Below are 19,984 nucleotides of genomic sequence, written 5' to 3' on the forward strand. Positions count from 1 at the left end.
CTTTATAAGTCTCTCAGGCTATGTTTCAGTTCTCTCTACTCACCAGATTGGCAATGAACCTCCTGCCTCAGAATGTTAAGTAGTAAATTGTTGTTCTTCCCTATAAGGCCCAGTTTTGTAAAATTATTTAATCTTAAACAACCAATAAAACAATCTTATACCATTTACAAGTTATATTATCTAAATGACTTTAACTCCCAAAAAAAGGAGTTTAGAAGACACACTCAGCCAAGAAGAGTCTAGGACACTGTGTATTAAATATTGTTTAATGATATTTATAGGCAAATCAATTTGCATATTCCAGGATTATCTACAGAATATTTATAACTTAAAGTATTCATATGTTGATTCAGAAATCCTCAGTATGATGAAGAAGGAAAAGATAATTCCATATGTAGGCGTTCCTTTTCCATTGAATAATTCTACTTAGATTTTAATTGATTATCTTCTTTTGTTAGACTCTTATGATGGACAAATGTATAAATGGGTTTACTTCCAATGTGCAAAACAAGAAAGAGGGTGGAAATGATCTGTAATATAAAATGAAGTACACAAAAATGTTAATATGCTAAAAATGAAAGTGTGCAGGAAATAAATTTCCCTTGGTTATACAAAGTCTCCCAGCAAAAGAATTATGTAAATAACTAGGTAATTTTATCAGTTCCCTTCTCTTTCTATTCATTCTTAAATGAAATTTTAATTAATTGTTTTATAATTATAAATGGTTTGAATAAACAGTGTTCATACAGAAGTTAAATAAAGAAAAAGATGGCTAAATTTAGAAGAACTTGTGTACTTATTAGCTTTAGGGAAAAGTGAAAGATGGATGATAATATATGAGGTAGTCAATAAATAAGAAGCTGAAGGAATGTCTCACAGTGAAGGTAAGAAATGGGAGTGATTAATTAATATCCAGTGTCAAGAGTTATGAATCATTATTAGGATATAATGTGCTACAAGAACAAATCAAAATATGTTTAAATTCTGAAAATGTTGAAAAATAGATTATAATTTAAAAATCATGAGTAAGTATATTCAATATTTAGAATAAGTTCAAATTCTACTGCCCTCTAAAATCCCTACATATAATTTCTAAATAAGGGATCAAACTAATTTACAATTTTACGGTATGAAAGCAAATGTTTGCTCTGAAAAGTACAGAAATTGTGTTAATGCCCATATATATGAATGAATGAATGATGATAGCTTTATATAAAATGAATATGCTTAATAAATAGCTATTCTTCACTGTTCATAAGTGGTTTAACATATACTATATACATTGCTTGGTAGGTCTGGGTGTTTGAAGAGAGTAATTGTACCAGAGAAAAAGTTATAAGACAGAAGCAAATTTTAGCAACATTTGTAATTGCTGGCAAATTATACATATCTTTAATAATTATCAAAGAAGTTTGTTCTCAACATATGATAGTTTGTGTAAACCAGTAATAAGATAATCAAAAGCAGGTCAACTGAATTTAAAGCAATATTTAAATGGCACTTTTAAAATTGAAGAGTTAGAAAGAAGGCAAGAACATTGACCAAAGAACTATAAGAGTTCTTTAGCAAAGGGATTAGCGCAGACTTGGATCGATACTAGTTTGACATCTGGATGTAAAAGTATATGATGACATGAGGTTGACTATGCAGAAGCATAATTCCTGAGTAGGAAATCATCAGCAGTGGCAAATGTGTGCATATCAAATGAAACTCTGATACACGGCTGCCTCTCAGACGAGTTTTCATAACTTTCAATCCTATTAGTTAAGATACACCAGAAGCAAGAGACTAAAAATCATGGTAACACCCAGTTGTCTCATGACCCTAGAAAAATAGGGAGGAACCAGGCAGCTCTGTCTTCAGTTGAATGCAGTACTGACAGAGACAAGGAATAGATTAATGTTTTGTAGATATGTGGACTAATGGCATTAGATGAATACCCAATACTAACAGTAGACAAACAGATGAGCTTTGCTACTGATTATTTTGTATCATTAGTTTACTGTAGAAGTGAGTAAACCATTTGTTTACACGAGATTCTTCATAAATCTGGGGTCATGGAAGTTAACAGAAAAATAGCACCATTAGGATGAGGTGACTGGGGATTTGACAAAAAAGGGATAAAGTAGAAATTAAAGTAAATTAGGCTCATGGATATGGGTGTTAAGAAAGAAAAACAAGAAATCCCCAACAGAGCTCTCAGGAACATTTGATTAACATGTAACAGAGTGTGAAGCAAAGTGAACATAAAAACATCTATTTTGCTGAAAAGAAAAACTGTTAAAGGGTTTTCTTCTTGTACTGATGGCTGTAACTATATGACAGATATGCTTTTTAAAAATACTTTGATAAAAAACACTTACTTTGTAGATTTATCATTGAATGTACTGCTACCCTTATGGTATTAGGGGAATAGACACAAGGAGTGATAAAATTATGCTTGTGATGAGTATCAGTAAGAAAAGTCATTTTCTTTTGAATTCTGTATATACTCTTAACACACTATTGAGTTCAGCAAATTATGAAAACTCACAGAAGGCACACTGAGATAATGAAGACATTGGGAGATATGTTACTAAACAAAGAATGTTCCTCACTTCCATCAGCTCAAGGCTGGAAGTGCTCAAAAAGCAGATGCCAAAATGATCTTTATACCAAAATTGGATTTAGTAAAAAGAGATCTAGGTAAACTGTCAGAACTAATTTAGGTGCAATATTGTAAAATTTTACTTTTTCATTGTGGTCTCAGTAAGCTGCAAAATTTTAAAAGAGTTCACAAGCTGATAATAACAGTGTGGGACAGGTAGTCTTTTACTAAGTAAGCATTAGTATAGATGCTTCTAACATAACATACCAATTGGCCATGGTATGTTTCAGTAAGTGGTTTCCTCTAACCTAGAAAACTCCATGGTTTTAAGAAGTTTTCAAAAATATCATATCAGTGAAGTTTTATTACTTCATTCAATATGATAAACATGTAAAAACTCTATATCACAAATACATGATAAATAAGAGAATATGTAAATAAACATATCTAAGAGAAAATAATAAAATCATCAGGAAATTTTTCTTGTGTATTCTCGTGCATTTATTACTGCATTGCTTATGCTGCCTAATTTGGACCACATTGAGTCACTGAAAAAAATCTTAAGGAAAAGTTTAACATTAAAATATACTCAGGAGTAATTTAGGTATTTACTCAGGAGTAAAATACGTATTTTAATTATTCAGGTTTTGTCAATCATATAAGTAACGCTTTTTTTTTCTATACAACTGCATTCCTCAAGCTAAGTTTTTAGAGAGTATGGGTGTGTATGCACGCTCACATGCAAGTGTGAATGGGCCTATATTTGTGAGGTGCATTTGTTGGTGCATGAACAGATCAGTACAGGTTGACATTGTGTCTTCCTAGGTCACTTCTCTACCTTATTTTATGAGACAGTCTCTCTCACTGAACCTGAAACTCACCAATTCCCCTAGATTAGCTGGCCATACAGGGACATGGTTGTCCCAGCCTCGCCACTGCAAGGTTATTTCCATGCCTACATTTTATTTAGGTACTGAGATCCTGTACTCAGGTTGCCCTGCTTGCAAGGCAAGCATTTACCCACTGATTGATTCATCTTCTCGTCTCTGTGGTTAAATTATTTCTGTTTCTCATTTTCTGAGACTAGCCAATTTGTTTCAAGTAATGGATTTTGTCATTTGAAGAATTAAATTTCTTTAAATAAAATGTCCATAATTAAAAACATATCCTAAGAATCCTTACGACAAAAGTACAATGTCATTTCTTAATCTCTCCAGGGAATGTCTCTTCCCATTTTAAATTGGTGAAGGCAATTATTAATTTTAGCTAAACATTAAATTTGTGTTTTAGGATTTTTATTGCTCTAATAAAATGCAAAGTGAAACTAAACTGAAGTGAAAAGATTCAGGTAAATCTAGGTAATATATCTGTTTCCAACTTACAGTTTTGGCACAAGTCTGAAGTCCATAGTTTTGTAATACAAGTAAGAAAACAGGTAAGAAAGTATTTGTGACTAAGAAGATATTGATAGATGTCATCAACTAGATGCCATCTGTTTAAAGTTCCATTTTAATAAACAGATAATGCAGAACTTTGTGGTTGTTTTTCTACACATTAAGAAAGAATATGTGACTGATTTAGATTGCCACTTCAAAGTGAACTTCATTTTCATTGTACGAAAGCATCTTGTTTCTTCTTCTTCTTTTTTTTTTTTTTTCCAAATGTTAAAACAGCTTTAAAAAACCACTATCAGTGGTATCGGACTCAAAAGTTACTGGCATAGACAATGACATTTGTGTCCCTGTTGCTCTTTTCTAATCATGATTATATAAATAACAGTGGTTACTCACTAGACATTTTTGGAAACTTAAAAAAAATTACTGAATATATAGCTACTTTCCTAAACATCAAATGTATATTACACTCATTAGAAAACTACACACATAGTTAGCAAAAGTAAAACAGCAACCTCATTAATTATCTAAACATTCTGATTAAAAGCAAGTAATTAGTGTCAGATTTTAGCTTTTTTAATCACATGAGGGATGTGGTTTTTAATTTAGAAGATGAGAATATTTCCATTCCTGATGATAAATGACACGGTATAACCATCTCACCATATGACTGTGGATGATCAGGAATAACTGAATGTATACTGTATATTATACTAACAATAAAATTCATTCTGTCTATTCAGTCTGGGTCAATATAAAACGTTAAGGGTGATTGAGTCTACCATGACATAAATCACTAAGTTATTTTTTAAAAGGGAGAAATTCATACATGCTTAAAAGTCTAGGGTGAATTAAGTACATTATAAATACTAATAGTAATAGTTTATTTTCTGTTTACTTTCCACTTGGGGTCACACTTCAACTCAAACACTGAGGATTTAGAACAGTATTAGTGGGCTAAATCAATAGTGAAGTATATAGAACATAATTAGAGACTAATTTGATTCAACAGACATGTTCAATCAATATTCAACTAAATCTAAATTTACAAGGTGCAATAATAGATTTTTATTTGATTGTGTTAACACCCATACACATGAAATCAATGATCCCTGAATTCAGGCTTCTAAATGAGAATAATAGATATTTACAAAATAGAAAATTTTGCACTAAAATAGGGACAGTGTTGTTATTCATTAATAAGTATGATTACTATGGTCATTATTAAAAAAAACTAGATAGTTATATAACTACTTTCTTATTTGTAACAAATTCCAATTTTACATAGAAGAGCAATTTGCCAAGTATTGTGCTCATTAATATTATAAAAGGAGAGTTGTTATTTCATTGTCTGTGTAGTGAATTTAGCTGACAATATTTCCTTAAAGAACAAATCAATATTCATTTGAAAGTATATATTTCAATTCCTTAGAATCATATATCCTCTGATTTTTCCTATTGAAATTCTAATATATCCCTTAAGTTACACAAAACAAGGTGGGATTGTTCATATTATTTTGGAAACATTTTACTTATAAGAACAAGTTCAACTCTATAATGCAATTTGAGAAGACCTCATCATAGTTCTCCTTTATAAAATTTGAATTTTGCTCTCTTTAAATATGCTAGAATTTTGAATATGTCTAGGTTTGGATCTTAGATTCTTAAGAATTTATGTACTTATGTCTTTGTACAGTATAAATAAAAATGAAGGCTAATCATATATCAGTGATTCATAAAAGGCATGATTAACAGGCTCTACAATAGTAAAATAGTGTATCCCATGAAGTCAATAGTGTTCCTATGTAATTTGAGAATCTGAACACAATCTTTCTTAATGCACAACATGGGCACTATTGTCACCACTTTTTAGGAATCTCAGGAAGACCTCAGTTGAACATGTGCCTGCTCTTATTGTCCTATATTAGAACCCATGCTTCAACAGATTTCTTATGTGATATTTGCATTACATTGTCTTAATATGTTATATATTACATTTATATGTATTCAGGTTGGTTTTTTTTCTTCAAGTTTATTTTTAATCTTTCCTATCTTATCAGCCCAATGGAAATAATACATTGCCAATTTTTCTCAAACTATATTTTTGGTTTATGATCCAATGAATATTTTATTGATATTAGAAGATGAAAGAATATACCGAATGCAATAGAATTTTCAATACTAGATAGATTTCGATTTTTGATTTAGTTGCCAAGGGTTTTACCTCTGTCTTTCAGAACTGAATTACAAATAATCTTTATCCATTAACTGAAAGCAGCTGATGTCATGGAGCAAACAATAAATGGGATAATTTTCTTAGCGAGATCCTCAAAATGAAACCTATCATAGAAACTCCAAGCATTTTTATTGGTCACATGGCTGTGAAAGATAATACACTTAGAGAAAGCATTAAAGTAAGGGTCATATTGACTGTATTCTCGATGCTACAGATTATTGGTCCCTTTGTCACACAGCATCTCTGGCTCTGATTATGGACTTGAGCCCTTACCAGCAAACCTCCTAATCTCCAGTGAAAGTTCAACATGAGGGCTATACATCTATCTACCCTATTTTCTAAATTTTGTCTAATGTGTTTAACTTCATTATGATAAAACCACAGTTAGCTTATGATACCAGTCAGTATCAACAGGAAACAGACTAGGCCAAGGGGTATAGTTCAGCTGTAAAGTGCTTGTCTGGTATGTGTAAATCCCTCAGTTAAATACCCAGAATTCCTTACATTTCCAGAAAGGACTCTGCCTTTTATTATCTCTTTAAGTTACACAGAAATCAAGTAAACAATGGTTCCCCACTCTAGGGAAATAAAGAACATCTAAAGATATTTTTCATAAGAGCCAAGCCCTTGTGATGTAAATACATCCCTAACATGGAGCCCACCTTTCTGCTAACTGTATCAGTTTTTCATTTTAGAGTTCTGCCTAAACCTAAAAAATGGTTTTCATCAACATTTCTAAGAACTCAAACTTTTCAGCAATAAGAATGTGAACCGTTATTTCTTACGAGGAACTACTTTGATGTAAGCTTTCGTGTGATACTTACTCAAATATGGTGGTTTGTAAGGCGCTCGTGTATTAGACAGTAATCCGTCCAGCTCCTTCCTCTCCAGGGTGCCATGCAGGGCTTTCTCTTTGCCAAAGGTGGAGAAGGACCGCTCTGCTCCAGGCTGCGCTTCTGGAGGTTCAAAGACCTCGGTGTCTGGAACTGAGTCCATGCCTGGGACATGCAGGTTGCTGCGGTAATCTGCAGCCTGGCGTCCATCCGAAGGGACAAATGAAGGCATCCAGCATCGGTCTGAGTGGCCCAGAGCTTTACATTCCTCGGTGCAGTTGGAGAAAAGATCCATACCTGGGAAAAGAAAACCATAGAGAGCAAAAGGGAAGAGACGAGAAACATGGATAAAGATTACTTGAAAAATCTCTCCTGTGATGATAGGATAAAGAAATCCCAGCTGTGGGGGCTTCTTAATCTACATCCTCTAAGTGCATCCACTGATATTCCTACAAACACAGAGAGGGTATGCCAACTATGACAACACCTAGACTACAGTCTTTGGATTTCAAATGGTAGATAAAATTCAATAGAAATTCAGCCTAAATTGACAAACAGCCAATGGTGAGAATTGTGTTCATTTTGTACATAGGGAAGAGTATGGTACTTTGTTTCCTGAGAAATGACTTCCAAAAGGTATCTGTCACTGTAACTCAGTCTGTCTATATGCCTATAAATTGCTTATTATTTACCACTTGCAGAAACCAAAACAAATGACTATAATTAGTGTAGCCAAGGTAACCAAATGCAGTGGGAATCCACTACAGATAATATTGACACATTCCTTAGTGCTCATTTGTACTGTAAATGGTTGTCCTAGTCAACACAAACTTATGTACCAAGATTGAAAGTGATGCTACAAACTTTATCACACTCATTAGACTGATAAGACTGTTAAATGTGATTGTGATCAAGAAAGTACATCAAGTTCTTGAGTCACGTACAAGAATTGTATGTATTTATTGTGTGTGTGTGTGTGTGTGTGTGTGTGTGTTCATGTGCAAATGTGTGCAGACATGCATGAAACTACTTGTATATGCATGGGCATTTAAGAGATGTCATTACTCAGATGCCACAAACTGTGTTTTGTTTGTTTTCTTTTGAGATAGAGTCTGTCACTGACCTGGACTTTGACTAGTAAGCTATGCTGTCTGGCCAGAAAGCACTAAGGTTTTGCCTGTCTCTACTTCCCCAGCACTGGGATTACAAATGCCACCACACCCAATTCAGCTATTAGTACTTAGGTTCTTGATCTCTACTCCTAAGGCTTCAAAGACAAGCACTTGAGTGACTCAGTTATCTTACTAGTTCAAGAATTTCTGAGAGCTGTGGAATAATATCTAATATTTTTTGTTTCATTTGTTCTGAATTTTGAGACACAGATTTGCTACATAGTTCAAGCTGACCTAGAAATTGATAAGTACCCTAGGCTAGTTTGAAATTCTTAACTGTCCTGCCTCAGATTCCCAAATACTGGAACTACATACAGCCTAATATAGAGCACAACACAGAAGAGAACGCAGACAAACATATCATTTTAATGCTTTTCTAAGCATGCTAGTACATTTAATGACTGTTTTAAGTATTGGTAACCCTCTCTAGTGTTTTAAAATTATATACATTTTCTTCTTTGTGTGTGTACATACTATGTCATATGTGTGGAGGTTGGGTCATGTGACTACTGTCACAGACTTCTCTCCTTGTGTTATGTGGTTAGTAGGGATGGAACTCAATTCATTGGGTTGAGAGGCAAGGACCTTTCCCCACTGAGCCATCTGGTAAATACAATTTTGATTAGTTTCAAATAACTAAAGCATGATTAGTTTATATCATAATGTCTTTCAAATGTACGAAAAGCTTAGGTTTTACAATTAACAGAACATTTATTTAATGAGTATACTTGAGTCTTAATTGCACCAATATCTAGAAATCTCTAGCTTTCAATGAAGTTTTAATGTTTTAAGTGATTTATTGCATTACACACTGATTTAAATGAAAGTGTACTTGAAAAATGTTTACAAAAGACAAATATTGAAACTTGTACAATTTCTACCTGCTTTTTTTTTTTTCAAGTTGAAGGCCATTTCCTTCTTGAAACAACACCAAGTTAATTACCATATGTTAATCACACTCAATAATGACTTTCATTTTAAAGAAATGTATGTATAATCCTAAACCCAACTTTGGTTATCATATCCTACTGATAATTTCCATGCACAAGCCCGAAAGCAAATTACTAATGGGTAATTGCCTGAGGAGTTTAAATACTGAAGCTGTGATTACAGACTCTGACTGGAAATAGAATGGAGATCTTGGAGGTATCTCACTACACTCTAGACATATCCTGTTTCTGCAAGAAAATAAGCATGCTAAATAATAAAGAGAACATCCCTAATACAAGCTCATATGGTGCATAGGAACAAGACTTTTATTTCGATCTACTGGTGGTTAAATTTTGTCTATTTTCTTTAGAGCTGGGAGGAAGAAAGCTGTTGTGTACCACATAAGTCTTATTTAACAAAAAAAGTGATTATGTGTATTTATTTTTAAAATCTGAGATAATAAATAATTATGGATCTTTAAGTTCAAAATATTAATGTAGGATTCTTATACTTGATTATGAAAAGATTATAATGCAAGGTTTTCCAATTATTAACATTTTCGTCATATGATTGATGCATATTATTTTAAATCAGGCAAATAGGGCATCTGAAATATATGAGATCCCAGCCATTTATAAGTTTTTATGTATTCTTATCCAAGCATTCATTGTAATTCACATTACTGTCACCTCATTAGTAAACCAATATGCCTGTGTTAAGATTGATCTTGATGTTACCAGAAAGTATGTGGTAGAAATTGCTTTATATTTAACTGTACATTTGATCATATATTTAGTTGTACGTGTATTTTATCTTGCAAATTGGTGATGTTTTTCTATATCTCGTAACTACTAGAGATCGGCAAAAATTTCCTAATGATATGCAAAAAAATTATATGGACTGAGAATGGATGAAAAGCTTGCATAGCATGTTATTAACAAAAACATAAGGAGCATTGAAAGCTTGGAACAAAACAGTGTCACTTGACAAAATAGAAAATCCGTAAGCAATGTTTTAAAGTAATTTATGAGCCTACAGAACGGAATTTTCTTGGCAATATTATATATCGTTGTATATAAGTAAATGGAAGGTGAGCGTTCTCAACTAGGGCCTGATTATTTCACCAGTTTTATCAATAAAATGAGAGGATCTATTTCTCATGAGGAAAATCAGTTATAGAAATGAAAATGAAAACCACAGCATAATCAATAAACTTCAAATAAGGAACAGAGAAATTAATAGAAAATAGACTCTTTTTTCATTTGTCATTTAGATAAATAGTTTGAGAATGAAATAAATGCATCCCATTAAGGGTCCTCACACAGGGGATTTGTGAGATGACTAACAATGTCCTTTTATCATTCATCATCAGTCACAGTGCCTGTGTAACTTTAATTACCAAATACATTGAAGAGCCTTTAACTTTCTTGTGAAAACCTGACCACATCACAGAAAGATGTCAAACCATTACCTGTGATGCAATTCAGAGCATCCACACTCATTTGACTAGTTCTTATGGCTCAAATTGGAAGCTCAAGATTTAATAAGTTTAATTCATTATTTTCTCTTTCAAACGCATTTATGATTAAACTTAGGTTATGTATGGAGACATGAATAACAGAGGACACACCTGCAAGAGGTCTTAAAATATACAGTTTTACTGCAATCATTATTTCCAGTCATTTCTTCCCAGTCCTCAGGAATAAACTTTTCTGCAATATGACAGCTGATAAGAGAGACTGAGTATTTTACAAAGATGGATTGGGATAAATCTTTGGATAAATGTATCTTAAATGTATCTTTAATGTATTTCAGCTGACAAATGTTATTATTAAGAAAATTAGAGGTTTATCCAATTTGTGTTTCTTCTTGATAATTTAGGACATTACTTTCTATTCAAACCTTCAGTACATATGAGAAAACAAATTTATAAAAACAAATTTCATTATTGAGAAAAATTTCAGCCATTCTTCAAAGCATCCCAATTTCATATATATTAACTGCAGTTATAAGAGGATTATAATTTTTAGGAATATGCCAGGATCAGATATTTATCATTACTTCTTAACATATAAAAATGCACATTAAAGTTTTATCCCTTCTCAAAACCTTCCAAACTGCTCATAGTTCTCTCAATTGTCTCTCTGTATTTTCTGTTTTCCATTTTTTCCAATTATAAGCCTCCTCACATTATTAGATTGTAGCTCATAGGTTCATCAGAAACACAAACTTTTGTAGCCAACTGGCATGAATTCCCCACATTTATAAGGCAAAGTTTTTGAGGTCAACATCTGAATTTTACTAGAATTAAGAAAATGATATTTATACTTCATGAAAACTAAAAATGCTGTTGTAGATGCAGTAGCTGCCCAATATTTTAATGTAATACATGATATATTTTACTTATTGCATTAAAAAATGTATAATTCTATTTTTTTAATTCTTAAATTTATATCCAATAGTTTACTATGTATTATGAATAAAAATATCTTTAATTATATTAACAAAATATTCTAAGACAATGCTGGCAATTTCTAGAATATCTTTTGAAAGAGAAAGGCATTATAATAAATTCATAACTCTTGTGCAATTTATTTATCATAGACATTTAATAAAGACCTATTCCTTACAACTAAATAGATTTGTGTAAATTTACTTCAATTATGTTACTAATGTTTAAAATCATATAGCTAATATTCTATATCATTATTCTAAGATAGAAAAATAAATCTTTTAACATACTGACCTACTAAAGAAGCTCAGAAATATGTTTATTAAATCTACTTTTTATCCTTTTGCCTGCAGTTAATCGGTTTTTCCTCTTGTGATAGCTCATGCAAGCCTTCACCACATCTCTCTGGACCTCTGCCATATCTAACTGATGCATCAATAGTGCACTGAAAAAAACGGAAAGCACCTTGACAAGGTTATAGAAAGCAAAATGCTACAGAGCAGTGGTCAAGCCCTGGAATTTTGTGCATGGGGCCAGGTGCAGTGACCAACTGAGAAAGCTCATGTGACTCTCTGCAGCTGCCTTCATGTCTGCAAGCCTTTCTATGAAGAAGGCTTCAGGCTGCTGAAGGCTTAGACAGCAGAAGAAGGAAGGAGAAAAATAAAGGACAGAACCAGGAAACAATTCAGGAGAGAATAGATAGATGTTGTGTGCAAATAAATAAGTATAAAATAAAGAGAAAAGTTAACATAGAAAAATCGAAGAGGTAAAGGAAAAGTTAGTCAGTTTGAACAGGTGAAACAAAATAAGATACGTTGTGCACTGGCAAGAGACATAAGCTAAAAGAAAGAAATCTGGATTTTTAATCTTTCCACTTTTACTCTGATCATTTTACATTTTATCCCAACATGTTTAGTGAAATTTGCCTAAATACCTAATTTTGTAAATTTGGAAGATCAACATAAATTATCTTTACCAAGAAATAAATCACATTCTTTTTGGAGCAAATTTCATTTCTGAAATATTTCTGCTACATGCTGAGACGTTTATAACACAAAACAGTAGTATAAACTGAAAAAGTCACCTAGTAAAAGGTATTTTAATTCTATGCATTCAGATTCTTACATTAAAAACACTCTGAATACTTCTTTGTATAAAATTAAGAATATGAAAACTGATCAATTCAACACGAAGGTGCAATTACTTCTCACTCTAAGTGCTTTCTTAAAACTGCAAAACAGCAATTATTGTGCCCAATATATTGTGTCTGCCCTGTAACCACTGAGCTGCATAAATGGAGTGGTAATTCTATAACACTTTTACACATTTAACAACTTAGATATGGGGGCAAAAAGTTCAGCACTTTGATGACAAAAACTAAAAACTGCCTTGCCTACTTAAAATGCATTGCAGAACACATTTTTGCATTTTAATGGTCCTTAAAAGGATCTGAAATCCCAAATTCTTTGAAAGAATCACTAACAAAATGGCAATACTGTGTGAAATAAAATAGCTACCATGAAGACATGGTAATAGAAATATATAACAGATCTAGTCTTCCTTGAGGTTTCGCCATTCCTCTCCCTTTGCATTGGTTATTAGGCTCATTATGTATGTCTAAGTGACTAGATTAAATGCTCAAAGAAACTGGGTGCTACTTAAAGAAAAAGAAAGAAAAACACAAAAGAGAGTGGGTGGGAAAGAAAAAAACTGCATACAAAGTAACATGTAGCAGGTTTCGTTTTCTTGTGTAGAACATTTTGTTGTAAAAAAAAAAAAAGGCTTGGGTTAAACTAGGAACTTGTGGAAAATAGGAATGCATAGTTCTAACTGTACCGTTTTTAAGTAATAACAATAAATCATATACCACATATAGGGCAAAAATGAAAGGGACTTTGTACTCACATATAAACTGCTGGCAAGGTCTGGTTTGTTGTCAGGATCCCAGACACTAAATAGATGCTCTGTTCACTTAGCGTGAAGGCCCGCAAGGGGCAGAGACCTCCGGGGATTCTTGGCAGTTCTCAAGTCTCATTAGGTCTGCATATTAATGACTTGCAGCAATATAAAGAGACCCTTGAGCAGTCTCTTTTTCCTTTCCTCCTGCCCGGGTTTCCCAAGACTAAGCAGCCACAGACAGAGCCCACATTAGCCAACTGGGAGGCTTGTAGCAAACCACTGCTGCCAGGTCCTACGGGGTGTGCATTGCCCTTTGACACACTGCCTCAGCACCATTCCCAGGGCTACCAAGTTATTTTAAGGAAATTTTACCTTGAAAATAAGAAACTCCATCACTCTATATAATAAAATCGAGGTCAAGTATCAAGAGAGCTAAGTTGTCACCTAGAGGTAGCCAAGTGATGGATATTTTTCAGATGTTTCAATAATTCTCCCAGGCTTTCCATATCCTCATGTGTCAAATAAACACAGAATTAGGAAGAAAGAGAATTTATCAAATATCGTTCATGGCTGAAATCCAAATGGAAGTGAGGAAATAAAATGATTATATGAAAATACTTTCACTTGAAGGTATATACTTTATTCCTTATGAGTTCTTCTAGTATTAGTAATTAGTATGGGAGTATTTTATACATTATCATAGGTCAAACTCATATAGTGAAATCTGAAGTAAAATTCACTATAGAACATTTATTGTATTCAACTGCCACATAGACAATGCTTGAGTTCAAAATTTAATGGTTGTCAAAATACAAAGAGATCAAAGAAGTTTTAGCAATACTAATTACAAAGTGTTCTGAATCCCAGGGACCTAGTATTGGGAACTGGACCCTTAACCTATTTGTGACTTTTAAACATCATTCCTTCTCCTGTGATACTTGGTATGTAAATTGCAGTTCTCTGGGAAGCAAGGTGTTTGGATTCTAGGGCTCAGTCATGCATTTATATTTTCTTGCCCTTGTAATACTCAATAAGTTAATTTACCTCAGTAACCTCCTTTATAAATAAACTTAATAATACCCCAAGTGTTTGAAAATAGGGAATAGGACTAGTCAAGAGATAGGTGAATACCTCTACGTGATGTAATCCTATTAAAAACAACATTTGACAAGGAAGGAATTCTTGATAATCATAAGTAATTCCTATCCTAAACACCCCAAAGTGAAAAGTAACACTTTTCAAAGTCTTCTTTTAATGATACAATGATCGCTAGAAGACAGATCATTACCTAAGCAATCATCCTTTGGAGATGCATTTAAATAAACAGCTACAGAGTGGGCATTTAGACGGCTGTTTGATCAAACTTACCAGCTGACTGACCACGATTGGTGACATCATGATCACTGTCTCCCTGTTCGCTGTCTCCATGACCACTGTCCTTAGAGCTTACAATGTCAGCTTCCTGGAATGCAGAACTAGAAACACAAAAGAAGAATGTTAGAATATTTAAGAAAAAAAAAAGAAAAGAAAGGTAAAGAAACACAGAAAACATTCTTCTGCCACCACATGGTCACAGATGTGTGCTGCAGACTCAGAATTTTTCTGTACGTCTATTTACACGTGAAGCTCATTTTTTTCTCACTTAAATCTCAGAGCCTTCACAGTCAATTGGAACATCAAGTTTAAAGTTGGACATTATTCCATGACTGGAACTAAGTACATGTCTAAAACATAATCAGGATATAAATGAACACATATATGGAAAAGTCATGGATACTGGCAAAATATTTTGTAATGTTATATAAATGGAAACAGATTATATATCTATATATAGGATAAATAAATAAATATACAGGATAAATAAATTATATACACTACTTATGCTCTGCCCTAGATCAAACTCTTTATACAATGTGTCTTTTAATATGAAACAAGACACAGACTCCCTACTTTTACTAGGTAGGAATTGGTTCACACACCAAGCAAAGGATTGCAAAGAGTTCATACCTGTTGACTCGTCGAGGTCTGTCAACTAGATAGCTGAGCTCTGCTCGCTGGTGTTTAGTCTGGGGGGAAAAATATAAAATAAACAAAGAACACTAAAATTCAGAGGCTGTAATACTCATTTTGATTTTGAGAATAAGAACTCTATTGGATTTAAACACTGTATATTTGAATGAGTTTTTAGGCTTTCATAGGACCACAACATGGTGATTGCTGGGTAAGAGCAGGAGAAATGTGTTGAGACATTTGAATCTAGATTTCTTGAATTCAGCTGTTTATAAAGGTTTACAAAAGAAAACACAAACTTGCTGGTGCACAGTAAATGTGTCTTGCTTTAAAGGGAGAATGCAAACAACCTCATAGCTAGGCTTGAAAAACTGTTGTATCTACCACAGAATTATCCAAGTTGAATTCTGTGTCTTCTTCTTCCACAGTCTACAGGGTGTTTAAGTGCATACTGATGGACACAAGAAAAACAGCACGCTCAATAAGCAAAAGTTTGGATATTTTCTCGAATTATTTTTTGTTTATTTTCAAGAGGTACTTAAGATACAAATGAGCTTTACAAATATTCGTGAAAGTCATTGAATTATATCTGAGACTCAAAATAAGGAGATGCCAAGAAAGACTGTCATAAATCTTCCCCCACCTTCCCCTCAGGAAGCCCTCTGCAAGCTCCACACAGCCCACACACCTCAGTTCAAACTTTGTTTTACATGGACATTTCCACCCTCCAACTTTGCCACTATGTCTCTACCTTTTAAAAAGAAATGGGAAATGACAAGTCAAATTCTTTGAAGAAAATCAACAGTGGGAATTCCTCACAAAAACAAAACAAAACAACAGTGCCAAGGAGTTAATTGTTTGTAAAAACAATTGTTCAATCTTTCAGTTGGTTTACTCTTACAGGGTTCGGTGCCAAAGGAACTTCATTCAAATTCACACTGAGTGGGCATTAGGCTTCAAGAGCTTGTGTTAAAGCTGTCCAGAGCTGTGATGGCTTTTTTTTTTTTTTTTTTTTTCTTTCAGAGAAGGAACGGGTCACTAAAACATGCAATCCAGTTTAGGCAATCATATAAAGTTAAACAATCTATAGCTCACTTGTATACGCGACTGAAAGCAGCGAAAAAGAAAAACAATATTGAACCAATTTTATTAATGCCTGGGACAGATGCAGAGAAAAAGACCTTTGTCAGTGATAGGAAACCCCTCCCCCACCCCTACTTCTCTCTTCAAGATTTTTCTCTTAAGTCCCCCAGGTTTCAAGGAAAGCAGGGACTTAAATATGGCGTGGGGGGGGGTTGCAGAGTGAACTTGGAGGTGTTAAAGAAACAAAGGGGGAGGAAAAGGGGAGGGAATGCAAATAAAATCAAAGGGGTGGAGCTCAGTCAGGAACAACAAGGAAGTTAAGTAACACTTCATGAGGTGAGAAAAGGTGACCCCATATTCTCGCCTTCCCACAGCCATACAAACCAGCTAACACTCTAAACATACAGTGCACTGTAAGAAATAGAGGGCCAGGCTAGAGGAGGCTTTCTGATGGAGGAGATGAGAGATGATGGTTCTTTCGCTTCAGCCTTACCTCGTTGGACAAAATGCTTCCGTTGGAAATGATGTCTGGTTGCTGGTCGCTGTAACCGGTGACGATGGCTCCACAGGGATTATGCTCAGCATCTGTACTCCGTGATGGGCTGCAGGGCTTCAGGAACATCAAGTCAGTCTTGGCTGACTCTGGGGTGAGGCAGACCTGATAGCAATAGTTCTGGTTGTGGTGGTGGGAACCAAAGCTCCCGGACTCTTCCACAGGCACCTGGGCCGGGTTGCTAGGGACATTGGCGCTCTGCACCAACATGATGTCTGACTTGCTGAGTTTCTTCTTGCGCGCTCGGGCTTGGCGGCCACAGCAGGTGGAGCCCCCACTGCCACAGCAGCAGCAGCAGAGGCAGCAATCACTAGCTAGACAGGTGTAGATGTTGAGTTTTTTCTCCTTTTGACAGCGCACCGCCAACACGATCATGGCCAGCAGAAAGATGAAGGACACTGAGCCCAGCGCGATGATGAGGATAAGTGTGAGGTCCAATGAAGTTTCCCCTCCACCAGAGCGGCTGGGGCGCTGGTGCTCCCCGGGCCCTCCACTTCCGCCCCCGCCCCCGCCCTGGGGCTCCACGGCTCCATCCACCAGCTGAACAATCAGGGTGGCCGTGGAGGACAGGGGTGGCTGCCCATGGTCGCGCACTTCGATCACCAGCTCATAAGGCCGCTGGGGGTCGCGCTTGGCTGGGACACGGCGCGCGGTGCGGAGCTCTCCCGTGCGCCAGTCCAGGCGGAATAGGTTCATTTCGTTGCCCCTCACGATGCTGTAGGTGAGCCTGGCGTTCTCGCCGTCGTCTGCGTCCACTGCGGCCACGCGAGTAAGTAGGTAGCCCGGCTCGGCAGAGCGAGGCAGTACCTCGCGGGCTGGAGTCCCGTTGCGTCCTGGCAGGGGCGCCACGATGGCGGGGGCGTTGTCATTCTGATCCACAATCAGGATGTTGACGGTGGCGTTGCCTGCCAGCGACTGGGGGCTGCCTGCGTCCCGGGCTTCCACTTGAAAACTGAAGTCCTTGATCTGCTCATAGTCGAAGGATCTCAGGGCGTACAAGTAGCCGTTGTCTGAGTTGATGGACACATAGGTGAAGACACTCATGCCCTGGATCTGGCACTCCAGGATAGAGTAGGTTAATTTGGCATTGGCCCCTTCGTCGCGGTCTGTGGCGCTCACCGCGTAAATGTAGGCACCTGGCACGTTGTTTTCTGTCACATACACGTCGTAGACTGGCTGGCTGAAGCGAGGCGCATTGTCGTTCACATCTGACACTTGAACCTGGATCGACTTACTGGTGGAGAGTGCAGGTTCGCCCTGGTCGCGGGCCACCACTGTCAGGGTGTAGGAATCTCCAGCCTCTCGGTCCAAAGGGGCTTCGGTCACGATGGTGTAGTAATTCTTGAAGGAAGACTTGAGGCGGAATGGCACATCTCCCAGCAGCTCACACTGCACCTGCCCATTCTCCTCTGAGTCTCGATCGGTCACGCTGAACAGAGCCACCACCGTGCCAGGGGCGGCACCCTCGCTCACCGCCTCTTTCACAGTGCTGAAGCTGATCTCCGGTGCGTTGTCGTTGGCATCCAGCACTCTCACCAGCACCTTGCAGTGTGCAGGCACAGCATTGGGACCCAAGTCCTTGGCTTGGACATACACCTGGTATACTGGGCTCTCTTCATAGTCCAGCTCTCCGCTCACCTCCAGCCGGCCGGTGCGAGGAGAAAGTCCAAACAGCTCTCGAGCCCTGGGCGAAATGTGACTGCTAAATGAGTACACGACCTCGCCGTTCTGGCCTTCATCGGGGTCGGTGGCATTGAGCTGGATCACTAGGGTGCCAGGGGGTGAATTCTCTGGTAGGGAAACAGTGTAGACTGGTTGGTCGAAAGCGGGCACATTGTCGTTGGAGTCGAGCACTCGGATGGTGAGCAAGGCCGTGCCAGTGCGCTGTTGTTGAGGGGGCAGGCCGGCTCCCCCACCGCCTCCCCCTCCTTCCCCTCCTCCCCCTCCTCCTCCGTCCACCGCGGTCAGCACGTAGCGGTGCACCGCTTGCTGTTCTCGGTCCAGTGGTTTCTCCAGCACCAGCTCAGCGAAACGGTTACCATCTCCTTGGGTCTGCACGTCTAGGGAGAAATAGCTATTCGGGGTTATCTCATAGTCTCTCAATGAGTTGGTCCCCACGTCTGGGTCAAAGGCGCTCTCCAAGGGAAAACGGGTTCCTGGCGTGGCGCTTTCTGAGATCTCCACTGTCAGGTCCGGCTCTGGGAAGGAGGGAGGGTTGTCATTGATGTCCAGCACTTCGATTTCCACTCGGAACAGCTCCAGCGGATTCTCCAGAAAGACCTCCAGGTGCAGGACACAAGAGGGGCTCTGCTTGCAGATCTGCTCACGGTCGATCTTTTCATTTACATACAGAACCCCGGTCTCCAGATTGAGGTCCAAGTAAGGGGTCCGTGAGTTGGCCACAGTCTGAAACCTGCGAGCTGAAAGTTTTGTAATGTCCAAGCCCAGATCTTCGGCGATATTCCCCACGAAAGTGCCATGTTCCTGCTCCTCCTGCACTGTATAATGAAGCTGGGAAAAGACTCCGTCCACCATCCAGAGCAAGGCAAAGAATAACAGCACAATCATCTCCAAAGGAAAGGAAGCCGCTCCCCCAGTAGCCAGCCACCCGATTACCTCCCCACCAGCAAAAATAAAAAATAAAATAAAAAAATAATAATCTCAAAAATATAAATAAAATAGTGTGCTACGTGGGAGGGGGGCTTCTGTGGCTGCCTTAATGTTTTATTCCTTTTACTTCATTTTAGAGCTTCCCCAAACCCAGCCTCATTTTTTCAATCTTAACGCAGAAAGGGTGACAGATGTCCCTTCTGCTCAGATGTAATCTTCCTACTG

General features: G+C 36.9%; 1 protein-coding gene across 1 annotated transcript; it reads right to left on the reverse strand.

Moving 5' to 3' along the window:
- Positions 1 to 248: 248 nt before the first annotated feature.
- Positions 249 to 19,783, reverse strand: Pcdh10 (protocadherin 10). Its single transcript, XM_051185662.1, has 5 exons — positions 17,090 to 19,783; positions 15,511 to 15,569; positions 14,872 to 14,978; positions 7,042 to 7,347; positions 249 to 530 (listed from the first exon to the last, which is right to left on the reverse strand). The coding sequence occupies exons 1-5, from the start codon at positions 19,715 to 19,717 to the stop codon at positions 490 to 492; spliced, it is 3,141 nt and encodes a 1,046-aa protein (XP_051041619.1). The 5' UTR covers positions 19,718 to 19,783; the 3' UTR covers positions 249 to 489.
- Between the last annotated feature and the right edge of the window lie 201 nt (positions 19,784 to 19,984).

The sequence above is a fragment of the Phodopus roborovskii genome, unplaced genomic scaffold (genome assembly GCF_943737965.1).
Source record: "Phodopus roborovskii unplaced genomic scaffold, PHOROB, whole genome shotgun sequence".
In the NCBI taxonomy this organism is placed as follows: domain Eukaryota; kingdom Metazoa; phylum Chordata; class Mammalia; order Rodentia; family Cricetidae; genus Phodopus; species Phodopus roborovskii.